The sequence below is a fragment of the Conger conger genome, chromosome 12 (genome assembly GCF_963514075.1).
Source record: "Conger conger chromosome 12, fConCon1.1, whole genome shotgun sequence".
Classification (NCBI taxonomy): Eukaryota; Metazoa; Chordata; class Actinopteri; order Anguilliformes; family Congridae; genus Conger; species Conger conger.
The window spans coordinates 45,824,228-45,849,890 of NC_083771.1; the positions used below are offsets into that span (position 1 = coordinate 45,824,228).

Consider the following 25,663-nt stretch of genomic DNA (forward strand, 5'->3'; position numbering starts at 1 on the left):
GAAAGTGGAGGGGTCATCAACAAGGTGTGTCCCTGCTCTGGGAAAGGACATGACAACGACCGTCGATTAGCAAGAGGGGCGAACACTGAAACCAAAACAAAGAGAAGAGAAAAATCCATCTCTTTTAAAGGGAAACTAAACACTAATGTCACATTTTTGTAGCAATGATCCCTCCCCTCTTGGGTATTCAAAAATATTTGATGATTTTCACTAAGACAGTCAGGCAGCCTGTAGGCTAGTGGCTACAGTATGTCACTGGGACCTGGAAGGTTGGTGATTCAAGCCCCAGTGTAGCCACAAGAGCCACATAACTGTTGGGCCCTTGAGCAAGGCCCTTATAGCCCCACATTGCTCCGGGGGTGATTGGCCGCTGCTTAGTCTCATCAACTTTTACATTACATATTATTTAGCTGACACTTTTTATCCAAAGCAACTTAGTTAATTAGACTAAGCAGGTGACAAGGTTTTAGAAACGTGAATGTAATGCCATTGATACAGTAAGGCTTTTTAAGGCATTTGTGCCATAAAAGGTACAATAGGTAAGATTTTGGTTTCAAAACATTGTTACGAGACCATCGTAAATCCCTTCCTGTTGTTGAAAAAGGCTCACTGACATGTTGACTCACCCTCTGCTTGTGTTTATAGTCCTTAAATTCGGGGTGGGGGGGGGGGGGATAAACAGTGTTGCGGTTTGAGGGTGTTTGTTGCTGCCATTCCTCTCCTGACCGATATGACCCGTTGGAGCTTTAAGGCATTCCTGGTCCATCTGCAGATCGGCACCTACCAGATGGCCGTGTGCTCCAAGGCGCACAACAAGCCCTTCTACGTGGTGGCGGAGAGCTTCAAGTTCGTGCGGCTCTACCCTCTGAACCAGCAGGACGTCCCGGACAGATTTAAGGTGAGGGGCGAAATGGGGGCAGTAACCCTTTCACGTCGCTCGCAAGAGTGAACCCGAACCTCATCCTGGATTCTCGGACGTTTCCCAGTGACTGGGGTTTTTTTTTAATTATTATTTTTTTATTTTTTTATCCTAGTCTGGATGATTTAAGATACTGTATGTGTAACAAAGGAACAAAAATGCTAAAATATAAAAATGTTCTTTTTAGAAATCTTGTAAATATTCCATCTGCTATGCTATCATAGCATTAGTGTTGTCACACTGATATACATTTGTAATTGGACGGTGTGTAGAAGGGTTAGGGACCGTCTACCGTTTACGATCTTCGGGCATATAGAAGGGTTAGGAACCGTCTACTGTTTACGCTCTTAAGGCCCGGACACACCAAACCGACGGTCGGCCGCGGAGCGCCGACAAAGATCGCCTCGCGTCGATACGCGTCGTTAATGTTGGCTGTGCCGAACACACCGCAACGACGGTCCGCCGACGGCCGAGTTGCACGTACCTTCTGCGCCTGCGTGAGAGGTAATAACTCTCCACACCAGCAGGTGGCGGTAGTCTGTATTTGTCTTTCAAAAAATGGAAACCGGAAGACCGGGGAATGCTTTTGCATTGCGTTGGACCTAGAAGCAGCCATTGTCTCGCTCACAACAAACAGTTTGCAGCAATTTCCTTGTTCTCTCGCTATTTAGTAATACTAATCGAAGATTATGTCTGGTAGTGATAGTAACTTTGGAATGGCTTGCTTTCGTCGCTTCCGTTTCTCTTCTCGTGCACTGATTTGCTAGCTGGACAGCCAATCAGAGAGCTCTCTCTCATCGACGGCTCCGGGGGCTCCGACGCCGATTCAACATGTTGAATCGGCGTCGGAGCCCTCCAAAACACGCCGACACTCCGCGGGACACACCAGAAAGACTCGGCCGACAGGGCGCCACCGACTTCCGACAGCCGACCGTCAGTTTGGTGTGTCTGGGCCTTTAGGGTGTATAGAAGGGTTAGGGACTGTCTAGCGTTTACGCTCTTAGGGTGTGTAGAAGGGTTAGGGACCGTCTACCATTTACACTCTTAGGGCGTATTGGAGGGTTAGGGACCGTCTACCATTTACACTCTTAAGGTGTATAGAAGGGTTAGGGACCATCTACAGTTTACACTCTTAGGGCGTATTGGAGGGTTAGGGACCGCCTAGTGTGTACGCTCTTAGGGCGTATTGGAGGGTTAGGGACCGTCTAGCGTTTACACTGTGCACCAACCCGGCCTGTTTCTCCCCTCAGTACAAGGCTGACACCCTGAAGACTGTGGAGAACCTGAACGAGGAGCACCCCATGATCGACTACACGCCCCCCTCCCTCATCACACTGCTCTTCACGGACCTGGGCGTCCTGACCCCCTCAGCAGTCAGCGATGAACTTATCAAGCTGTACTTGTGACCGGCCTGGCAACGTCAATAAAGTAAAGCCAACATCAAAAGATGTCCACGCTCGGATTTCTGAAGTGATTGCCACACGGACCAACACATACGTCCAATGAAAGTTTTATTTCAGGTTTGTTTTGATTCAGAGTGGGGGCGTGCAGAGGGGGAGGGGCAAGGTGGTTCATGTGCAGTTCTGAATTTCAGGCCAACTTCTGCTTTTAATTATTCTTAATCAATTCCACAATACACTCTCAAATGTGTACTAGAATGGTTAGGGGTCAGGAGTCAGGGCTTGTTAAGGCCAAATAATGGTCCAGCCACAGAACGTCGCTCAACTGAAATCGCAGAACGTTCACAAACGTTCTTTTGTTGCATAGACTGTGGGTCGTTGTCCTTAGAACAAAATTCATGAGCTGTCAGTCACTCCGGTCATTCAAGGCTTTCTCCTTTAACGAGTAATTGATTGGCTCGCTTCACCGATATTGTATTTCGCAATGTCTCACTGTCCATCGCCAAAACGGTCTGCACGCCTGCGGCAGTGTACAAGTCCTGGGAAACCACTCCCGGGAGGCCATTTTAAGAGGTCCCTGTATGTGGGAACTGGGTTCAGGGAGCCTCACACCTGGCCCCCCGTCCCTGAATCGGCCCCTGGCGACGCCCCCCTCGCCCGGCCCCGGGGCCTCCGTCCCGCCGTCAGCTGCTTATCGAAGTCCTCCTCGCTGATCTTCCTCCTCTTCAGCTTCTTCAGGAGCCGCGTGTCGCTGAGAAGCTCTCGCACGTCCTCCTCGTCCACGTCCGACCCCTGCCGACACAAACCGTCCCGCTGCATTAGTGCTGACACAAACGGCCCCGCTGCGTTAGCGCCGACACAAACGGCCCCGCTGCGTTAGCGCCGACACAAACGGCCCCGCTGCGTTAGCGCCGACACAAACCATCCCGCTGCGTTAGCGCTGACACAAACGGCCCCGCTGCGTTAGCGCTGACACAAACGGCCCCGCTGCGTTAGCGCTGACACAAACGGCCCCGCTGCGTTAGCGCTGACACAAACGGCCCCGCTGCGTTAGCGCTGACACAGACGGCCCCGCTGCGTTAGCGCCGACACAAACGGCCCCGCTGCGTTAGCGCTGACACAGACGGCCCCGCTGCGTTAGCGCTGACACAAACGGCCCCGCTGCGTTAGCGCTGACACAAACGGCCCCGCTGCGTTAGCGCTGACACAAACGGCCCCGCTGCGTTAGCGCTGACACAAACGGCCCCGCTGCGTTAGCGCTGACACAAACGGCCCCGCTGCGTTAGCGCTGACACAAACGGCCCCGCTGCGTTAGCGCCGACACAAACGGCCCCGCTGCGTTAGCGCTGACACAAACGGCCCCGCTGCGTTAGCGCTGACACAAACGGCCCCACTGCGTTAGCGCCGACACAAACCGCTTCTCTGCTCTCGCACAAATAAAAGTATTATAAAGGGGATGAGAAATGTTTTAATTTTTTTAAAAGCATTACCTCATCTAGCCTTCTTTTGGAGGCTGTCTTTTTCCGGCGGTCCTTCTTGCTCTTCTGTTTGGACCAGGCCTTGTTCTTACGGAGGTTCTTCCTCTCTGGCGCCGAGCTCTCCTTCTCCTTCCGCTCCGCAAGGCTCTTCCGTCTCTGCCTCTCTCGGTTCTTGTCCTTGAAGCGGATGGAGTCGGTGTCCACGGTCTCCTCTGCAAAGCCGGGGAAGGTCTTGCCCCGTAACTCTGGCATTTTGGGCATCCGGAGGAGGGCAAAGCTGCGGGCCAGAGCTGCGAAATCCAAGTCTGCCCCCAAACGGAGAGAACGGGAGAGGCAGGGTTTACATTCTGCGACTTCACCAGCGCTCTTATCCGTAACTGACTGGTCCTGTGTATTCAGCTCCTCAAAGCAGTAGCAATTTCAGTGTAAGGCATACTATAAAGGATTTTGTTTTGCCTTGCAGTGGTCTTGTGTTTACAATCTGCCCACCAAACTGTTTTTAGATTTTTTTTAAAAGAATCTTTTTCTATCTGGTGACTCTTGACTGTGTGACTCTCTGACGTGACTAGCGGAAAATCTGTGTGGTGACACTCTGCCTGAGGCGCTTTCGGGAAGCCGACCTTTGACCCGGAAGATGAGGCTGCACTCGTGCTTGGCGTACGCCTGGATGTAGGAGACGAAGGCCCGCATGCCCTTCTCGAAGACGGCGCGGTCGCGCAGCGAGAGCGCCTTCACCTTGGGCAGGACGTCCACCACGTCTCTGACCGGAGCCATCCGCTGCAGGGGACACTGGGAGACATGGGCTGTGCGGTTATTGCGCCATTTCACAGAATTTAACCAGGGACATTTCACATAATTCGACCAGGGACACTGCACATGCCGGAAAGAGCACTGGGCTCATTCCAATCATGCATTTTTCATTTTTCCCTTTCCTTGACCTGCTGCTGACCCCGGGAAATCGATCGATCATCTTTAAGGACGTTCTCCAACCCCTTAAATGTTCCCTCTGGGAGCTAGAAGTGCTAGCGCATCCTTTTGCGTTAGTATTTCTTCCTAAAGCCTGACGTATAAGTAAATGATCAACCTGTGGGTCCGGGGGGGGGGGGGGGGGGGTTGTGGTACCTTCTGGTTGATGGACAGGAAGTTGACGTAGGACTCCTCCATGGGGAGCAGGAAGACGAGGGCACTGCCATGGTTACCGATGCGTGCCGTGCGTCCACAGCGATGAACAAACGCACTGCGAGAAGTTCACTGTATATCACCACTCTTTCACTGTATATCAACACTCATTCACTGTATATCAACACTCTTTCACTGTACATCAACGCTCATTCACCGTATATCACCGCCCGTTCACTGTATATCAACACTCATTCACTGTATATCAACGCTCGTTCACTGTATATCACCACTCGTTCACTGTATATCAACACTCGTTCACTGTATATCAACACTCGTTCACTGTATATCAACACTCGTTCACTGTATATCACTGCTCGTTCACTGTATATCAACACTCTTTCACTGTATATCAACACTCGTTCACTGTATATCAACACTCGTTCACTGTACATCACTGCTCGTTCACTGTATATCAACACTCGTTCACTGTATATCAACACTCGTTCGCTGTATATCAACGCTCGTTCACTGTATATCACCGCCCGTTCACTGTATATCAACACTCGTTCACTGTATATCAACACTCGTTCACTGTATATCAACACTCGTTCACTGTATATCAACACTCGTTCACTGTATATCACCGCCCGTTCACTGTATATCAACACTCGTTCACTGTATATCAACACTCGTTCACTGTATATCAACACTCGTTCACCGTATATCAACGCTCGTTCACCGTATATCAACGCTCGTTCACCGTATATCAACACTCATTCACCGTATATCAACACTCATTCACTGTATATCAACGCTCGTTCACTGTATATCAACGCTCGTTCACTGTATATCAACGCTCGTTCACTGTATATCACAACTCGTTCACTGTATATCAACACTCGTTCACTGTATATCAACACTCGTTCACTGTATATCAACACTCGTTCACTGTATATCACTGCTCGTTCACTGTATATCAACACTCGTTCACTGTATATCAACACTCGTTCACTGTATATCACCGCCCGTTCACTGTATATCACCGCCCGTTCACTGTATATCACCGCCCGTTCACTGTATATCAACACTCGTTCACTGTATATCAACACTCGTTCACCGTATATCAACACTCGTTCACCGTATATCAACGCTCGTTCACCGTATATCAACACTCGTTCACCGTATATCAACTCATTCACTGTATATCAACGCTCGTTCACTGTATATCAACACTCGTTCACTGTATATCAACACTCGTTCACTGTATATCAACACTCGTTCACTGTATATCAACACTCTTTCACTGTATATCAACACTCGTTCACTGTATATCAACACTCGTTCACTGTATATCAACACTCGTTCACTGTATATCAACACTCGTTCACTGTATATCACCGCTCGTTCACTGTATATCAACACTCGTTCACAGTATATCAACACTCAATTCACTGTACATGACCACATCACAAGTGGACACAGGAGAGCGCGGTTTCATCAACCCCTGGGAGGCCGGGCGAGGTCGTACCAGGCGTTGCTGGGAGGATCGTACTGCAGTACCCAGTGCACCTCCGGGATGTCGATGCCTCGTGCCATGACGTCAGTGCACACCAAAACGCCGCTGCAACACAGCGCACAGTGCTCTCAAGCCAAGTGTCAAAATGTACGTTAGACAGACATTGACGTTTTCAGAATAACAGAGAGAAGAACATGAAGACACGCCGGACGAGAGGTGGGTAGTCCAGCGGGAAATCCACTCACCTCTTCAGCTCCCGAAACTCGGAGAAGATTTTGTTGCGCTTGTGCTTCATTTTGCCGTGGATGCAGAGGATTGTGACGTTCTTGACCAGGGCCTTCAGAGCCAGGCCGTAGTACTCCACACAGGCGCAGGTGCTGAGGGGGGCAGAGAACACTCCGTAAGGACCCTGGCCCAAGCCCCCCCCCCCCTCCCCCCTCCCCCCTCCCCCAAAACAAACCCCAGTGCCCCGCCTCCCCAAACTGACCCTGACCCTGCCCCTCACCACCCAGATACCCCACCCTTCCACTCCCCCAAGCTCAGCAAACCTGGGGCTCTTCCCAATCTCTTATTTTCACCTGTTAAATGTTCCTTCTTGAAGCCAGAGGCTAGGAGGCTATGGTTTTTACTGTGCCACGCACAGTTTTTTTTTTTTTTTTTTTCGCAAAGCGTGACGTATAAATCATCGCCGGGTGGATCCACCTCTCCCCATCTGCCACGTTCAAAGCCAGTGTTACTGACCCGGCTTCGAAACTTGACACTCCGTTTGCCTAATTCGCGTTTCTCTCGATTTCCCCCGTCTTCACCTCCTTTTCCTTTCCCCCCCCTCCCGATTCCTTTCCATCCTTCCCAGCCTTCCCCCTGATGGGTGGAGCTAGGGGCGAGGAAAGGAAGGAGGAGGTGGTAAAAATAAGCAATTGGAACGAGCCCCTGTTCGGCCCCTGCCTAGGTCACTGGTCACCATGGAAACGTGCCTGAAGAAGACCAGCTGCTTCTCGTGCTTGTGCTGCCGGAGGAAGGCCACCAAGCTGTTGAACTTCTCTTCCGCCCGGCAAATCTGCGACGAACACAAACCGTCACCAGCCTTTTAACACTCAGACACAACCTTCCCCCGGTAGACCGATTGAAATGAGACCCGGGTCGAATACACAACACGTAATTGTGTTTTGGGCTCAAATGCTTTTCTGTCCTTGGCTTGACTGATCTTGCCTGGTGCAATTGAGCCGACCAAGAGAAGCAGAAGGCGGGGTTTGCACTTTTTGAGAGTATTTTATAGGTTCCAATGCACCAGACACGCTCAGCAAAGAGTAGAAATGCATTTGTATCCAAAACTGTTGACCCAGGTCTGACTGAAATATATCAGCAAATTAACAAGCAACACACACACTGGACGGTAAATGTTTGAGAAAAGTACGATGACTTAAATTATGTGTTCAGAAATGAAAGTTTCCAAAAATGATGAGCTGGATGAATGTTCTTCCCGTTTAAATTCCTTCCTCTAAAGCGACAAGCTCCACGTCCCGAGGGCTTAAACTACGCAAACAATACTTTGCCTCACTTGAACACCATTTCGGGTCTGCCATTTAATTCACAGTTCTGCGGTTGGGAGTCTCAGGGACTGGCTCCCTGTCTGTGGGCAGCCTCGGGCGTTTGACGGACAGCCCGCGGACCTCACCGTGTAGTGGTTGTTGAGTCTGGCGGGCGTCCTCTGAGCGCTGCTGGCCGCCGCCCCCTTCTCCTTGACGGTGATGCGCACGGGGTTGCGTAGCCCCGCCCGCACCAGCTTCTCCAGCTCCTGCGTCTGCGTGGCGGAGAACAGCCCCGTGCGCCTCTGCTTGGGCAGCGAGTCCAGGATGGAGTTCAGACTGAACGCCACGCACGCACGCCACGCACACACAGACACGCACACACACCACACACACACAGACACGCACGCCACGCACACAGACCGACACACACACACACACACACACACACAGACACGCACGCCACGCACACAGACCGACACATGCACGCACACACACACACACACGCACACACAGACATACGCATGCAGGCACGCACACACACGCACGCACGCACGCACGCACGCACGCACGCACACAAGCAACACAAGACACACACACCACACACGACAAACACACACAAAAACAGCAGTTAGGGTGTAGCACTATCGCTGTTTAAAGGGCACACACTCGGTGACCAAATCGACCACAGGACCACAGCTGCACACTACTGCAGTCATCTTCTCCAGCGCGGTATACGTGTTGTGAAATAAACACGCATTACCAACAATGGTACAGCTTCCCAGGAAAGTTGCAGTACCGTGTGTACAGTACGTGCAGTAAAAGGTTAATTCATGGTTGCAGGGAGTGCTAACCCGTGGATACATGGGCACACCAGTTACCTGTGAACCCAACTCGCGCCCCCCCCCCTTTTAAGACTCCCTGGTGCACCTACCTCTGTTACCTATGAACCCAACTGGGGGTGACATTAGCTCGGGAGGTAAGAGCGGCTGTCTGGCAGTCAGAGGGTTGCCCTGTGTGTGTCGAAGTGTCCCTGAGTGCCCAAGGCACCCAACCCCCAAATTGCCCCCCCAACGTTACCTTGCATGGCATATCATCGCTGGTGTGTGAGAGCGTGTGTGAACGATAGGCATGCATTGCAAAGCACTTTGGATGAACGCACTATATAGATGATGCCCCCCCCCCCCCCCCCTTTAAGAGTCCCTGGTGTACCTTGCTTCAAAGCCCATGTCGAGAAGCCGATCAGCCTCATCCAGAACCAGCACGTCCAGGGTCTTCATGCTACCAGCCAGGTCCAACCCGTCCGCCTTTCTCCGGAACATGTCCTCCAGTCGACCGGGAGTGCCGATCACGATGTTGGCCCTGGTCACAGGTACAGACGGCGACAGGTCGCGGTCAACAACGCCACGGCGCAGCGAGAGAGGTCTCTCACCCCGAGAAGTCAAAACACTTTTACAAAGGGCAAAGTCCACATTTATGGTCCATCCTGCCCAACTTTCAGGATGCCCCCGCGCGTGTGATTTAAGGAGTGCGCTCTGTCAAACTCGGGATGGGTGCACGCTAGGACTGGACCTGCACGCTAGGACTGGACCTGCAGCCTGGTTCCAGCAGCTGGTGCGTGCATCGGAGAGCAGGACTACCGAGTGCGCCTTTTTAGCTTCAGATTTGACAGCGTTCTGGGTTTTACTTGGTGCACTTATCCAGCTAATCCTGCTTTGTGAAACGGGGCCCCCAGAGGTGTGAAGGATAGCAGGCAGGGAAAAAAATGGTGTGACGGTGGGCTAATTTAAACCAAAAGAATATATAAAGAAATTACATACATTTGCCCCAATTTATCCAACCGAAGAGGCTGTACCCAAAATATTGTACAATTCCATTTCCTATAACGTAGACAACCGCACATAGAACAGTCCACCTTTTAAGCTTGCACAGGTCAAAAAGGTAAAACCTGGAATACTTACCCAAGTGTTTTGAACTTCTCCACATCATCGATGGGGTTGCTGCCTCCTATCAGAAGTATTTGCCTGAAAAGAACAAACATTTGTGACGAAGTGGGTGTGAAAACTTGCCTGTGACGACGTAAGACTTAATTGGGTTTCACGCACCTGAACTGAGAGAACCGCTGGATAAATAGACCAATCACCTCGCTGATCTGGAGGGCCAGTTCACGCGTCGGTGTGACGACCAACGCTCCAACCTGTAGGAATGCCGTCACGTCCTCATCAGATCTTTTGCCAGGTAAAAACTTAAATCACAGTGATTTTGCAAGTGCAAACGTATCCCACTTACAGGAATACCATGATCGCTGTTTATGGACCGCATAATACAATAATGACACGTTAATTACCGGGTTGGCTAGGCTGATGGCCGAAAGTGTACTACGCTTATGTCCATTGCTTTAGAACAGATCCTATGTGAACTGTAACTTATCCGAACTGTTCTTTAATTTGTTCCATGACCTTTTTGTACGTCGCTTTGGATAAAATGTAATGGAAGAGATGACTGTCGTAACTCTGGTACCATTCTACTCCAGTTGCAATCACTATTCGCCTTCTAATCGTAACTAGAACACCAGCCATTTCCGTCCGCACACAAAGACATTCATACCTGCATTTTCTTCAGTTTGTCCTCGCGTTTTAACAGAATCTCTAGTATAGGGATTACAAACGCCAGTGTCTTCCCACTGCCCGTCACCTGCGCAAGATAACCAACGTTAAAACGTCTGGACGGCGATGAAGATGGTATGCGTGTATGTATAACATGCATCACCGTTCACTTCTACCATCGGGTAACTCACCGCTTCGGCAGCGACGTCTTTATTGCTCATGAACAGTGGAATGCAGGCAGACTGAAAAATTAGAACATATGAGCACGTATTTTACACACAACAGCGGACGAGCATATTGATAGCAGTTTTGAGTTTACAGACACCACTTGCGTACTACTGCAGCTAACCCGCTGGATAACTTGCAAACAATACCTGAACAGGCGTCATATGTGTGAATCCCAATTCGTCGAGTGTCGTCAAAATGTTGTCATTAAGCTTAACGGGTAAACTTTCCCACTTTCCTTCGGTTACGTTATCCATTCTTATAAACTTATTTTTTTCATTAGAACGCGAGAGAAACTAAAACACGTTGTTCCGACTTCCTTTCCATCTACGTATACAGTCCGGGTGGAAACGCACGGCAACAGAGTGACCTACTTTGCGCTAATTGTCGTATAGCATATGGCTCACGTGTTTCTGTTCTTATCGAAAGACTGGAGAAAAAATATTATTTTAATCGCAAATCGGCGAAACGGATATAATGTGCCGATGTGAATATTACACATAATTGCAATAGTAAAGGACAGAATAAGTAATTTTCAAATCAGTAAGTCACGTGTGTAATACGTTTACGAAATAAAACATGGAATTGAAGTGAAAATCTCATTTTTAGTTTCTCTGAAGATGCCCTTATACCTAGATACTGGTTTTACATGCCGTATGATAGTTCGTGTTTCGTCATGAATTCAGGCACCCCAATACTCCGTTTTTTCCACTCCTATTAGTCAGGGGCAAAAATGAACTACAGTTTGATGATACCAAGGAGATATTGGTCTGGACCAATTTGTAATAACTTTGAGTTTCCAGTAAGTGGAAGGTGTCATTTTCTCCAACGCCTATTTCTCAGACCTTGCCAATCTCTCCTTACGAGGGGGACAGTGTCTTTAATTATGGATCAGAGTTCAGGGTTCAAACATTGGATCCATTCTGGATAATTATAAATAACTGTATCTGTCTCTCAAACAGGGGACAAGGGATCTCCTGAAGCTCAAAACTCTGGTGGTCACCGGAGGTTTTATTAGGTCTAGTGCCTGTTACGGCCACTTGGGCCTCTCAGCCTTATTCTGCATTTTGTTGCTTATTTCTGTTCTGGTGTCTTGTAGGCCTGGTCCTGTGTGTTCCCGGATGGGATGTGCCAGCGCGCGGGGCGTGTCCCAGCCGAGGACATAAAGTGGGCCTGGCCTTCCGGAGAAGCGGCGGGAGCTTTGCTTTGTCTTTTGCGTTTGAGATCAGTTTGAAATACATATGTTTTCACGAAATTAAACCCTAAATGTGAAACAGTTGCGAAGTCTCTCCTGCCATTTTCTTTGTTACCTTGAGCCGGTAACAAATGGGGGCTCGTCTGGGATTTGAACCTGGGTCCTCTCGCACCCCAAGCGGGAATCATACCCCTAGACCGTGGAAGAGATGTTTCTTCTTTTATTACATCACAGAGTTTGTTCTCTTATAAAGTCATGAGTTTTGGATTGAGAAATGCACCGGCCACTTTCCAGCGCCTCATGAACACTGTTGTTGCTGGTCTGGAGGGCTGTGCGGTGTATTTAGATGATGCGGTGGCCCATAGCAATAGCTGGGGGGCGCACTTAGACATTATCAGAGCTCTTTTCCATCGCCTTTCTGACGCCCGATTGACCATCAACCTCTCAAAGTGTGAGTTTGCGAGGGCGACAGTCACTTACTTGGGAAAAGTGGTGGGTCAAGGACAAGTGCGTCCTGTTCGGGCTAAAACTTTGGCCATTGACCGGTACCCATCACCCACGAATAAAAAAAGAGCTGATGCGCTTTTTGGGCAGGATAGGGTTTTACCGCAGTTTTTGCCCAAACTTTTCTTCTGTGGTTGCGCCGTTGACTGACCTCTTGAAGTCTTCTGTGAAGTTTAACTGGACTCCAGTCTGCCAGTCTGTTTTTGAGAGTGTAAAAGGTCTCCTCACTTCCTCTCCTGTCTTGGCTGCTCCGCAATAGAACCGGCCGTTCAAACTGCACGTTGATGCTAGTCAGGTCGGAGCTGGTGCAGTGTTGCTCCAGGAGAATGAGCAAGGCATGGACTGTCCAGTCAGTTTCTTTTCCAGGAAGTTTGCTTCCTATCAGTCAAGCTACTCAGTCATTGAAAAAGAAGCGTTAGGGTTAATTTGGGCACTTCAGGATTTTGATGTTTATGTCGGGGGTGCTGTTTCACTTGTGGTCTATTGTGATCATAACCCTTTGACATTTCTGCAGTCACTCCAGAATCCGAACCAGCGGCTAATGCGCTGGGCTCTTTTTCTGCAGCCGTTTAACTTGGATATCCGTCACATTAAAGGCTCAGACAATGTGATAGCTGATGCTTCGTCCCGTGCTCCCACTGATTAACATTTCATGCTTATTACCCCATGTTTTCCTGTCTGTCGTCTTTGTTTTCCAGGGCCCGGATTACAGATGTTACGACAGTTGGGAAATGGTTTTGGAGAAATAGGGGTTAATGGGGTGTAATTTTTGGAATTTAAATGGGAATTTATTTAAATTCTGTGATTATTGGGATATTTGTGTGCACCTTTAAGGACTGTGTTGCCCAATTAGGCACATTTGGTGAATTTGGTGGAATTAAATAGGTGATTATTGGTGATAATGGTTGTGGGCATAATGACCTGTGATAGCCTACAAGCCTCTTCTTAATGGGGAGGGTGTTACGGCCACTTGGGCCTCTCAGCCTTATTCTGCATTTTGTTGCTTATTTCTGTTCTGGTGTCTTGTAGGCCTGGTCCTGTGTGTTCCCGGATGGGATGTGCCAGCGCGCGGGGCGTGTCCCAGCCGAGGACATAAAGTGGGCCTGGCCTTCCGGAGAAGCGGCGGGAGCTTTGCTTTGTCTTTTGCGTTTGAGATCAGTTTGAAATACATATTAACTGTGTAATCAAGTACTTTTAATCTGCCAATTAATAAGTGGCAACAAAGATTCTGGTTCTGGGTTGAGAATTAATGGATTAGATTTCGCCGTTGTTGCTGCGTCATCTCTCATTCCTTTATTTCCTCGTTCGGTCTCTCATTCCTCCTCTCCGTCGTCTCTCTTTCATTCCGTGCAGCCTCCTCCCCTCCACATCTCTATAGCAACAGTCTCCATTATCATCCTCCATCGCCATGGCGACGGCTCCCCTCAGGCGGTAAAGGTAGACACCATGGCAACCATCTCCAGACCAACGACGTGACCGTGAGCGGAGGATAACGGGGGATTTGGGCAGTAAGGCCACCGTAGCTGAGGGAGAGGTGAGAGTTCACTGCTGTCACATAAGCTGCAAGCCCCCCCCACCAATAACAGGGACTTTTGAGGAAATATTCTGTTGAGTGCTTTGCACTGGAAGCGTCTGACTACCCATTCCTTTTGGAACACGATGACCGGCAAATGTTTTAACTTTCACACAATGATGTTATTCATTGCTTTTTCTTTTTTTTTTTTTTACCTCTTTTTATCATTAACAACATAACACGGGGAATATAAAATTGTATCGTCGTTCAAGGTTTTCATTTGACAATCCTTTTGCCTTATGTGTTGTATACTTCTGGAGTTTCATCTGCAAACCTGTGTACCTGACAGCTGATTTGTACCTTTAAAAAAAAATTTTATTATTATTTTTTACATTGGATTTGTGATTTCATTTATGGACCCGTGTGGAGTAATTGTGGACCAAGTGGAGGTGAAGCAGATTATTAGAATATTGGAGGCCCTCGCCACACAAATACCTTAACTTAAAAGAAATAAAAACATTTTGGGGGCACTTTTTTAAATTTTTTTAAGTCAGGAGTAAAGAAGGGGTAAATAAAAAGCTAAAAAAAAAAAAAAAAAAGCTGCCTGACATGCCTGAAAGGGCACATAGATTTAATCAGCATTTACGTAGAAAATATGCTCCCTGGCACTTTCCTTTTGCCAAATGCAACTGGGCCTTCAATTCTGAAGAAATTTGGAAATGTTTTTCCAAATTGGGAATATAATCTGTGAGATTAAAAACACCCCTTTCTCAATAGCATTGTTATTATGTGGCTTAATCAAATCGAGGAGCCAAAGAAAACACCAGTTCCAGTCAAGGCAGTAGACCATACAGCAACCTTTATTTTAGCAGTTCTCATCCAGAACCGTTCCATTCAGTCATAAGCCGGGCCGTCCATTTGTCAATGGCAACAACGTCAACTACAGTCTGGCCAAACGGAACACTGCAAGCAACCAATCGGTCAGCCAACTGTTACAAAATTAAAATAAATAAATACAGTAGGAAAATAATAAGTAATGAAATATTCCATTCAACGTTGAAATCAACATTTTTTAAAATTCATTACCTGTGCACCTCCATACTTTAATATGAATGAAACGCTTGGCAAAAACAGAACAATTTTGGACAATTCTTTGTGAAATCAATGAGCATTAAAACCCCACAGATTTTTGTGAAAGCTGGTTGACATCCCTTAATTCAAATTCTGTTAGTGTCTGTTAGTGTTAGTGCATTTGTATTGGCTCAATTTCCCCCTTAGCAATATACAGTAACAGCTGCATATTCGCTGAGACTCCAGGCACCATAATGCCAATAGTAACTTGACCTTGAACATGCATTCAAAATCAAAAGCTGTGGCGCATCATGAAATGGATACACACGCCTCCATCTTACAGAAATGTTTAACAACGTTTCCTTTTTGAGAAAATGGTAACTGCAGCCATTTTGATGAACAGCAGAGTCAGTGAGCCGAGATCAGAATTGACATTTATATTAATTTAATCTCTTAACCGGTAGAACACACACACACAACACTTTGAACAACACTATATACTTTGCACAATACACATTGGGCTTCATCGCCACACATAAATTGGTTTTAATTTGGTATCAAGATGACTTCAACACAACATTTAACTAAAAGTTGGCACTCTCAAAGTAGCTTTGGTTGGCACAAAAAAAAGAAAAAAGAAAAAAAAAAAAGATTTCACCAAAATCTCAAGAATGAAAACAGTTTCGACTGTTGTGGGAGAAATTAACCAGCTATCAGGAAATTCTTGGGTTTCAGGTGAGCAGTGTGACAACACAGAAACATGACTGCAAATCCTCTACGTGGTCCTACTGCTCGATACCGAACTGCTGACTAAAATGTTCCTATTTTAGCCGTTGCTGCACCTGTTTTTCGGCTTTTGTTTTTTTTTGTTTTGTCCCCCCCCACACTGTTTCTACAGTCTTCTCCCCTCCACGTTAAGGACTCACTTAATTCCCATTTAATACTCAAAAACGGCCACAATAACAGTACCAACATGTGAAATAACGTCTTACTTCGCCGTTATCGTTGTACAGGACGGGTAAACGCCGTACGGCGGCCGAAGATGACGGCGGTAGTGGCCATTGAGCGCGCTCCGTTGAGCCAGTCCGCTAACAGCCGCGCGGTTCTGGGCTTCAGAAAGACCAAGGAAGCTTCCGGAAACTCAAACGGTTGAAGCTTTTTGTGGTAGGTAGGTAGGTAGCCGCTACCGCCCAGTGATTCCATTGCCACGTCTCAACACCAGCACGCACAGGTGTATCCCGAATTTTGTCTCTGCAGTCGTGTGTGTGTGTGGGTGTGTGTGTGTCTATGTTGATGCTTTGCAACGAGTGTTCAAGCTGGAAATGCGGTGGCGTACGCAAGGTTTTGCGATGGTCTGAACGCTTAGGACATGGGTATTTCTGCAGCACTGAAACAGGGAACAGAGACAGGCTGGTGGTGGGTAGGGGTGGGTCGCACTATAGCACTTTTCTTTCTGCCACGACTCGTTTGCCAGAGATGTAGTTGGGGTGTTGGTGGGTGGTTGTCTGGGGGGTGTCGGTGGGTGGTTGTCTGGGGGGTGTTGAGATATATAGGGCTGCTTCACTAAAGTGTGTAGAAGTGTGCGGCCGAAGTCCCCCCCCCCCCGCCCCCGGGGCAGAATCACAGGCTACACCCACCCCCACCCCCACCCCCCTCTCCATCTGTCTCGCACGGGTATGCGTACGGCACAGACAGAAAAGGAACCACCTAAACAAAGAACGGACGCGAAAACCCGGTACTGGATACGCTGAAGGGGTTTGCCACAGTTTCTTTGTTTTTTTTGCACACATTAATATTCTGCAAAAAAAAAAAACAAAAAAAAAAAACACTTGAAGCGTGGCCCACCGGTGACATGAACCACAGTGAAGGCTGCTGTGCTGTTATGAACAGGAACACTTATCTGACCAGAGGAAGGCTGTGGCCTACAGGACATTCCAGAACGAACCCATTATTTTATTTTATTTTATATAGACAAACATCTGGTGCCGTTCAAGACATGGGGGAGGACACGTGACAAGTTGGGGGGGGCGGGGGGGGGGGGGGACAGAGAGAGACAGAGACACAGACACTGTGTTAAAACTGCATACTACACGCACTAAATTTCAGGCTGATTTTTGTAGTATGAGTAGTATATCAAGTATGCGGTTTTCACCACAGCCAGAGAGAGAGAGAGAGAGAGAGAGAATGAAGATGGGATACAGAGGAAGATGGAGGGGTTAAAGGTCACTTGGGGGCTGGGCTATGGGTGGGGGGGGAAGATGAGTAGCTAGTATCAGATTGTAGTTGCTATGATTGTTATTGCAGTATTATGCAATATTTTGGACACTTGCTTTTTTTTATTTTATTACAGTATTACTGCATTTATTACAGTTATAATGCAGTTTCACTACCTCATGTGCAGTGCTCTCAGGCTGCACTAACTGCATTGTACTGCAGTTAAACTACAGGGACACTTCACAGTAGCTGCAGTAGATTTCTTTAAGGGGGGGGGGCAGCGAGAGACTGAGGAGGGAGAGAGAGATGGAGAGAAAGAATGAAGGTGCAGAAAGCTAGATGGGTGAAAGGGCACTTCGGGGGGGGTTGGGTTTGAGGTTGGGGTTGGGGGGTGAGGTGAGTAGCTAGTACCAGATGGCAGGATTGGGGATAGCGGGGGGGGGGGGGGTTCAGTTGTTGGCCTCCCCGGCCTCGTCGTCCTGCTGGTCGCTGGTCCAGAGGGTGAGGTTGTCCCGTAGCAGCTGCATGATGAGAGTGGAGTCCTTGTAGGAGTCCTCGTTGAGCGTGTCGAGCTCGGCGATGGCGTCGTCGAAGGCCTGCTTGGCCAGGAGGCAGGCCTGCTCGGGGCCACTCTGGATCTCGTAGTAGAAGACGGAGAAGTTGAGGGCCAGGCCCAGGCGGATGGGGTGGGTGGGCTGCATGTGCTCCTTGCTGATCTCGAAGGCTTCCTTGTAGGACGCCTCTGACGAATCCACCACCGCCGCCCTCTTCTCCCCGGCCGCCACCTCGGCCAGGTAGCGGTAGTAGTCGCCCTTCATCTTCAGGTAGAAGACCTTGCTCTCGAACTGGCCGTCGCCGCAGTTCTTCACGAGGAAGCTGTCGAGCAGCGTCAGGACGTCCTGGCACACCGTCTCCAGCTCCTTCTCGATCTTCTCGCGGTACGCGCGCACCATCTCCAGCTTCTTCTCGTTGCCGTCGGCCGAGGTCTTCTGCTCGATGCTGGAGATGACCCGCCAGGAGGACCGCCGCGCGCCCACCACGTTCTTGTACGCCACGGAAAGCAGGTTGCGATCCTCGTTGGACAGCGGCTCGTTCAGCTCCGTCACCTGCCGAGGGAGAGAGGGAGGGAGGGAGGGAGGGAGGGAGAGAGGGAGGGGGAGAGAGAGAGGGAGAGAGAGAGGGAGAGGGAGAGAGAGAGGGAGAGGGAGAGGGAGAGGGAGAGGGAGAGGGAGAGGGAGAGGGAGAGGGAGAGGGAGAGGGAGAGGGAGAGGGAGAGGGAGAGGGAGAGGGAGAGGCTGTACTCAGGGTGGCTCAGAACACAAACGTCATCAACGAAAACGTTTTTTTGGGTTCCTTACTAAAAGTAATGTTTGCGTGGCGTAGCCTAGGAGCGAAGTTGCTTCTCTGGGACCCCGGAAGGTCGGTGGTTCAGGCCCTAGTGCAGGCACAGCTGCTGGGCCCTCAACTGAGCAAGGCCCTCAACCCCACATTGTTCCGGGGGGATTGGATTGATTTGTCTAATCGCCTAGGTTGTAATGTAACTACCTGGAATGTCTTTGTGAGAATGTTGTTTTTCCTGACTGACTGAAGTTCTGTTACAAACGAAAACCTATTCAAGGGCCTGTCGCATCCGAACTCCTAACGTTGGTCTCACGACCTGATGGGAAATCGAACCAGAACGCTCTCGAACATTCAAAAGGAGAGCTGCATCCTGTCTGTGTCAAAAATACTATTGGGGACCGCTTGGTAAACCGAAGAGGTCGGATAGTGTGTCATCTCTATTTTCACACTGTGATTATGAATTCTGTTCCCTTGAATCATCTCCTCTACTTGGTCTCATTTTAATATGTAAAAAAAAAAATATATATTTAAAGGGCCAGAAACCTTTTTCTGCTACACGTGCATACCTTACGATGGCCCACGGACAGGAAGACAAGCTTCCAGGTACGCTCCCTGTACATATGACTGAGGCAGCCGTCATGGATGCCGAAACATCCATACGGCAGACAGTCATCCGAAGACTCCGTGTCGTCCAGCTCTGTTCATTCATTCCCGTTAGTCTTATCCAGATACCCGCAGTCCTTCAATATCCAGCTGGACACGTTCATATTTTTGCCCTGGTGAGTTAAAGGCTCCTTTTAGGCCTGAGAGACATGCCTGAACAGATGTGCGTTGAAAGTCACAGTTTAAAAATGGACCTTCTAAAAAAAAAAAAAAGGCACATTGGCAGTGTGAAATGGATCAGGGAGGGGGACGATGTCGTCCTTAAAGGCCTGTTATGCAATGGCCAGCCCTGGGAAATGGGGCGAGGCTAGATCTCACAGAATTCTAGGAAAAGCCCTCTACGACCATCCTTCGCGTGTCTAAATCCAGAACAAGGAAATCCCCCCCCTTCCAGTTCAAACGCGGTTCATTGGCTCGGCCACACAACCACACATGTAGTCAACAGTTTCTCAACTCCATTCCGGTCATCATAGCCAGGAACTGACATGCCCGGTTTAACTAATCAAGTGGCATGTTGGGTGGTTTGATTGGTCCAGGCATTAAAGTAGGGCCACGTTCAGCCCTGACAAAACGGATCAAAACGTTTATTTAAATTGAATGGTGGTGCGCTGACCGCCGTAGTACGGTTTGCTCCAACGGCATCTGAGAAGGCGTTCTCTGGCACAGGCCTACAGCATTGCTGATTAGGGCTGCACCCCCGACACACCCACCAAATGGGAGCAAACGCACCTCAAAGCCTGTAGAAAAACGTTGCTGGGAGACGACGTATTGTTCAACACAGAAACCGTAGAAAAACGTAGCTAAACTGTGTTTGGCTACGTAAACTGTTTATTGTTCATACATTTGCATGGCACGGTATATATAAAAATATATATATGTATATTTTTAGATATAAATACAATTCATTAATAAAATAGGCCCTAGCCCTCATCTTTATTGTACTGTTAGCAGTTGAAATTGTACTTCCCTCTAGGGTCTTTCTGCGCACTTATCCCTGTTTATGGGCATTTTGCACTTTGTTGTACGTCGCTCTGGATAAGAGCGTCTGCCTAATGCCATTAATGTAATGTAAAGGTTTTCAGATTGAACATGGCCCAGGTGTGGGAGTTCCTGGTTTCAACAAACACCTTCTGGCAAGTGGGTCCTGGCGACTAGAGTTGAGAAACCCTGGTATTGTGACAGCAACAGTTCACACGAAATGTAATGTATACGCATTTCGGCGCTCACTGCCGCAGACTTCCCTTTTCGGATCGCATTGCATCGAGAGTACTATAGAGAGACGCTAATTCTACTGACGTCTATCAGAAAAAAAACTGTGTAATTCCATGTTCAAACTGATTTTTAAACAACTCTACTCCACTGGAAAAAGGTTGATTTACAATGACACACTCGTACGTTTTATGTGGCTCAATCGCCTAATTAGCCACATGCGCCATGACCGATTCGGTTGTAAATCGGACCGCAATAAAGACGAGGACATTCATCCGCTGCTGTTCATGTCACGAAATGTGGCTATGAATGACCGATCATGTGAATGATTGGGCGAATTAAATAATTTACATTTAAATTACATTTCTGGTCTGAAATCCAGAAACCGATATGGCTTGGCTTGCCCTGCCCACCAGGCAGTTTTTACTGAGTCACAGTTGGCTCATGAGGCAGCCCAAGGCTGTTCCCCTTCACTGCAGGCACTCACAGCTGCTGCTGACCTGAGCAGACCCATTTCTTTCACCGAGAACAGCTAGCAGTTTTCAGATGGGCTAATGCTAACCTATTGCTAACCTGGACAGCTAGCAGTGTCAGATGGGCTAATGCTAACCTATTGCTAACCTGGACAGCTAGCAGTGTCGGATGGGCTAATGCTAACCTGGACAGCTAGCAGTGTCAGATGGGCTAATGCTAACCTGGACAGCTAGCAATGTCAGATGGGCTAATGCTAACCTATTGTTAACCTGGACAGCTAGCAGTGTCGGATGGGCTAATGCTAACCTGGACAGCTATCGGTGTCAAATGGGTTAATGCTAAGCTAATGCTAAACTATTGCTAACCTAAACAGCGAGCCGTGTCGGATGGGCTAATGCTAACCTAGGAGGCTAGCCATGTTGGATGGGCTAATGCTAACCTAGGCAGCTAGCCGTGTCAGATGTGCTAATGCTAACCTAGGCAGCTAGCAGTGTCATATGGGCTAATGCTAACCTAGACAGCTATCAGTGTCAGATGGGCTAATGCTAAGCTAATGCTAAACTATTGCTAATCTACACAGCGAGCGGTGTCAGATGGGCTAATGTTAACCTAGACAGCTAGCAGAGCCAGATGGGCGAATGACAGTCATATGGAATGACTACACATCAATTAAGAGCATATATAGCAATTATTTCCTCAGTAAAACAGAAACGTATTATTATTATTAGTAGTAGTAGTAGTTATCGCATTTGGGCTTCTCTGATTGGCAGAGTATTACTACACTTTTAGGTTTTATGGCTTGGGCCTTAATGGGGGCCTATATTTAGCAGCACTTGTACCCAAGTGGGTATAGAGGTCAGGAGGACACTGATGTGGCTCTGAGGAGTCAGGTTCCCCTCTTCCAAACGAGCTGCGGGCAGCTCAACATGCGTCGCTGGTGCAACACGCTGTTCCAGAACATCCTGGGCTGACCATGCCCAGGCTTCCCAGCGCACATGCCATCCCAATGCTTCATGGCCTATCCTGCCATTAGCGTGCTATGCTAACACTCCATGGCCTATCCTGCAGTTAGCATGCTAGGCCAACACACTCTGGCCTATCCTGCCATTAGCCAGCTATGCTAGCACTCTGGCCTATCCTGTTGTGTGTGCTATGCCAATGCTCCATGGCCTATCCTTCCATTAGCACATTATGCTAACACGCCATTGCCTATCCCACTGCGTGTGCCATGCTAACGCTCTATTGACTATCCTGTTGTGTGTGCTATGCTAACGCTCTGCTGCCTATCCTGCTGTGCTTGCGATGCTAACCCTATGGCCTTTCCTGCTGCTAGTGTGCTAGGCCAATGTTCTATGGCCTATCCTGCAATCAGTGCGCTATGCTAACGCTCTATGGCCTATCCTGTTGTGTGTGCTACGCTAACTCTATGGCCTATCCTGTTGTGTGTTGTATCCTGTTTGCACAAATTTAAAAGGAAATTAGTGGTCAAAAGAAATTGTAGAGGCAAGAAACCTGAGTGGGCTCATATGAGGTCTCTAACCCACAGTCTGCGTTGTAGTTTTACTTAAGATCAGCAACCAATCCCTTATTTTTCTCCTCTTTTCTCCTTTTCTTTTCTTGCCCCTAACTCCACCCTTCGGGAGAACGTAGGACAACGTGTAGGCAAGTAAAAGGTAAAGTAAAGATGGGGAAGTCGAGAGAACGTGATTTAGGCAAACGGAATGTGCTCGCTCCTTCAAACCTAAGTTCAAAGCCACGTCGGTTACATGTGTCCGCAGATGGGGAGAGGTGCATTCACAGGTCGATAATTTATACACCAGGAAAGCCTGATGTATAAGATGTTTTCTTGCGCTCAGAGAAAAGATTGGGAGTTCCTAACTTCTGCTTTCATCTCCTAGAAGGAACATTTAAGGGGTTGGAATGTCCTTAAAGATGGTGGAGCTTGGTCGATGTCTGGGTCAGCGGCAAGGATAAGAAAAAAAGTGGAGAAAAATAAGGGATTGGAATGAGCCCCAGGTGACCGGAGCCTGTCTAGCAGACATTGCGGCTCTCCAGGACCAGGAGCGAGTACCTCTGGCTCAAAGACACACATAGCATCCATGTTCACTTTATTTCGTGACTCTCCCTAGATTAGATCAACTTATCGTTCATAAATGGCTCGATCGGAAACTAAATTGTATGAAACGTCACTTGACTATTGGAGTGGCTGTGGGGCCCCTGGAGTATAACCATTGAAATGCAAGTTTAATTTTCTGCAGGTCACATGGTGGAGACAGACCGGTGGCCCTAAAGGCCGGGACACACCAAACCGACGGTTTCGAGAGCTCTCTCATCGACGACTCCGGGGGCTCCGACGTCGACCGTCGGTTTGGTGTGTCCGGGCCTTAATATCTACTTGCCTCTAATATTTTGGGGGCCGTAGATCACGCTACCTAATTAATTAATCATTTCAACTTTTTTTTTTTTGAGGATCGACGTAACCGCGAGTACAAATGTAGTCTGGTTAGTTGATGGAGACGATATAGAAGTACCGTATTTGCGTGTCGGTATTGTATTGATATTCTGGTGTAAAACGGAACTCATTACTTATTTTGTATACTTGAAATAAGAGCTTGCTTTACTGTTAACGACTATACGGAGACGTCAGGCAGTGGTGGTGTTACCAATTAGCTTTCGTTGGCTAGCCGAGTTACAGCTGATGCAACTATCCCCAGATGGAGGATAGAGAAGGAGGGAAAACTGAAATGAATATTGAGCCCAAGATGAAGGTACGAGATGCAGATGATTTATTTTCCATTACTGAGTGGTTGTAAACAGTTAAATGCGGTTAACAGTAGCCTACCGTCGTTAGCTTGTTAACTTGAAACCAAATGCTTCCACGACTAGTTTGGCGGTCTCATCCTTTTCATTATGAATACCTTAGCTAGCTAGCAATGTAGCCATCCCCTGGGTCGAAATGCCATTAGTTACAGAAGAGTGCTGTAATCATAGTCAATATGTTGGCCAAGCCACAGCTTTAAACCAACGTGGCAGAACAGTCATGTTAAAATGATATGTAGGCTGGTAAAGGTTGTAGCTTGTGTAGGCTAGCGTTTGTGGTTCAGCAAATTCACAAGGTGAAAGCGAGATGAGACGTGATTGGTGGAAAATACTGCAACCCTGCCAATGCTACCTGCTGTGTTTCTGTATGCATCCAATTGGCTAAAGTGAGCTATGATATGTATGCAAGTTAGCTAACTTTATGTGGTGTCAGAAATATCACTTAATGTTACAGAAGGACTAACTTTAACGTAATTTAGGCTACTCGGTTATATTAACGTTAAGTTACTCACGTAACGTTACTCTAGCTATTTTATGTCATATGGTTAGCTAGCTAGTGTTTTAGCTAGCCTAAAAGAACAGCTGCGCTAAGGTATGACAACGTCGACTAGCTAAGGTAGTCGTTATTTTAGCTGCACCTGCCCTCTCTAACCATATGACATTAATTGAGGCATCGGGACAATAAGAATTCAAAATGTTCAAACATGACTGAACAGCTTGCAAAATCGTTATTGATCGTTTAGCCATTCCATTTTTTTTTCTCCCAGGATGTCGTTCAAATCTTTAAAATTGGTTGCAGTTAGATTAGGTTAGTAAACCAGCTAATATTGCGCCGCTTAATGAGTGAATGGTAGCTAGTCTATAACGATAGCAAGCTAATGACTCCATATCAACCTGTCACCGAGCAAACCGTTAGCTACCGTTAGCTAGCTTACCTGGAACCTTCATGACACGGCTTTTTAACGAACCAGCAAGCAACGTGTCGGCCTTTCCAACGACTAAGTTAGCTACCCCTAGGCTAAACCTCACTGGATAGACTAGCCAGAGTTTGCCAGCTGGAAGCCCAGTAGAGCAAACGTTGGCTTTAACTTAAGGTTACTAACCTAGCTACTTGTAACGTTAGCTTGTGCTGACTTTAATATGCAGACTGTATAGCTGTCAATCGCAATAGCGCAATGTTGCTCATTGCTGGACTATAATACGTTAGCCGGCTATACTTCTGCTAGCGAGCCACATGATCGGAAATTAATACGTTAGCTCTAAAGATGCATAATAAGCTATATCACAGAAGAGTAACGTTACTCACCAGTTTCATCGCAGATGCCATGTCGTCGTACCGTTCTGCCTGCTCCGCCAGACGGGCTCTCTGCACGAGCTGCTCCCTGTCAACCATACTAGCGATTTTATAGACTCACTGGACACTGCACTGGCTGAACACGCACACACCGAGGTGTAGCTAGCCAACTACCTAGCCGCCTAACACAAAGCCTAAACGCTCGATCTCTGCTGGGGAATGAGCAGACACGGGCACACCACCCAAAGAAAGACGTTAGCTATATGGCTGGAATATATAATGCAACGGTACGCGACCAGAAGTAACGTTATAGATCGATGCAATTATGGCTATAGCTATCTGCCAAAATGATATTCTAACGATTGCCTCCCACTGCCAATGCAATTCTCTGTTCCACGTCTCTTCTTGTAACTTGTCTTCCTTTCTGGATTTCTTAACTAGAATGCAGTGTCTAGTCAGACTACCGTCCTGCGTGGGCTATCCCCGGCCTCACTCGCTTCCCCTGAACCAGTGCTAAGCTAGCGCTGCTCTTGCTCCGCACACTTTGCCGCAGTCGCGCCGACGCTCCGTGGT

The 25,663-nt window shown here is 48.1% G+C and overlaps 3 protein-coding genes across 3 annotated transcripts in view; 1 reads left to right on the forward strand and 2 right to left on the reverse strand.

Annotated features, from left to right (window-relative positions):
• The window catches only part of eif2b1 (eukaryotic translation initiation factor 2B, subunit 1 alpha), an 8,283-nt gene extending 5,918 nt beyond the window's left edge, over positions 1-2,365 (forward strand). Inside the window, exons 7-9 of the mRNA XM_061215595.1 lie at positions 1-24; positions 773-898; positions 2,170-2,365. The exon at positions 1-24 is cut by the window's left edge and continues 52 nt beyond it. Of these exons, the coding sequence (XP_061071579.1) occupies positions 1-24; positions 773-898; positions 2,170-2,325 (306 nt within the window). The 3' untranslated portion in view covers positions 2,326-2,365. The remainder of the gene's footprint in view (positions 25-772; positions 899-2,169) is intronic.
• A 48-nt stretch (positions 2,366-2,413) lies between these two features.
• Positions 2,414-11,209, reverse strand: ddx55 (DEAD (Asp-Glu-Ala-Asp) box polypeptide 55). Its single transcript, XM_061215594.1, has 14 exons — positions 10,942-11,209; positions 10,759-10,809; positions 10,569-10,655; positions 10,067-10,158; positions 9,923-9,985; positions 9,174-9,323; positions 8,111-8,300; positions 7,410-7,492; positions 6,681-6,812; positions 6,448-6,540; positions 4,920-5,034; positions 4,418-4,586; positions 3,810-4,102; positions 2,414-3,111 (listed from the first exon to the last, which is right to left on the reverse strand). The coding sequence occupies exons 1-14, from the start codon at positions 11,047-11,049 to the stop codon at positions 2,926-2,928; spliced, it is 1,812 nt and encodes a 603-aa protein (XP_061071578.1). The 5' UTR covers positions 11,050-11,209; the 3' UTR covers positions 2,414-2,925.
• Positions 11,210-14,843: 3,634 nt separating this feature from the next.
• Positions 14,844-25,663, reverse strand: LOC133105466 (14-3-3 protein eta). The gene is made up of 2 exons (XM_061215596.1): positions 25,103-25,663; positions 14,844-18,395 (listed from the first exon to the last, which is right to left on the reverse strand). Exons 1-2 carry the CDS (start codon positions 25,187-25,189, stop codon positions 17,739-17,741), a joined length of 744 nt encoding a protein of 247 aa, XP_061071580.1. The 5' UTR covers positions 25,190-25,663; the 3' UTR covers positions 14,844-17,738.

What these genes read in the sequence shown, in the direction of transcription:
- LOC133105466 (XM_061215596.1), bottom strand. Translation starts at nt 25,189, where the DNA reads ATGGTTGACAGGGAGCAGCTCGTGCAGAGAGCCCGTCTGGCGGAGCAG. An exon ending in TGGCATCTGCGATGAAACTG is followed by an intron (nt 18,396 to 25,102) that starts GTGAGTAACGTT and finishes CTCCCTCGGCAG; the next exon opens with GTGACGGAGCTGAACGAGCC.
- ddx55 (XM_061215594.1), bottom strand. Translation starts at nt 11,049, where the DNA reads ATGGATAACGTAACCGAAGGAAAGTGGGAAAGTTTACCCGTTAAGCTT. An exon ending in GACATGGGCTTTGAAGCAAG is followed by an intron (nt 8,301 to 9,173) that starts GTACACCAGGGA and finishes CGTGGCGTTCAG; the next exon opens with TCTGAACTCCATCCTGGACT. An exon ending in CCAAAAGAAGGCTAGATGAG is followed by an intron (nt 3,112 to 3,809) that starts GTAATGCTTTTA and finishes TTGTGTCGGCAG; the next exon opens with GGGTCGGACGTGGACGAGGA.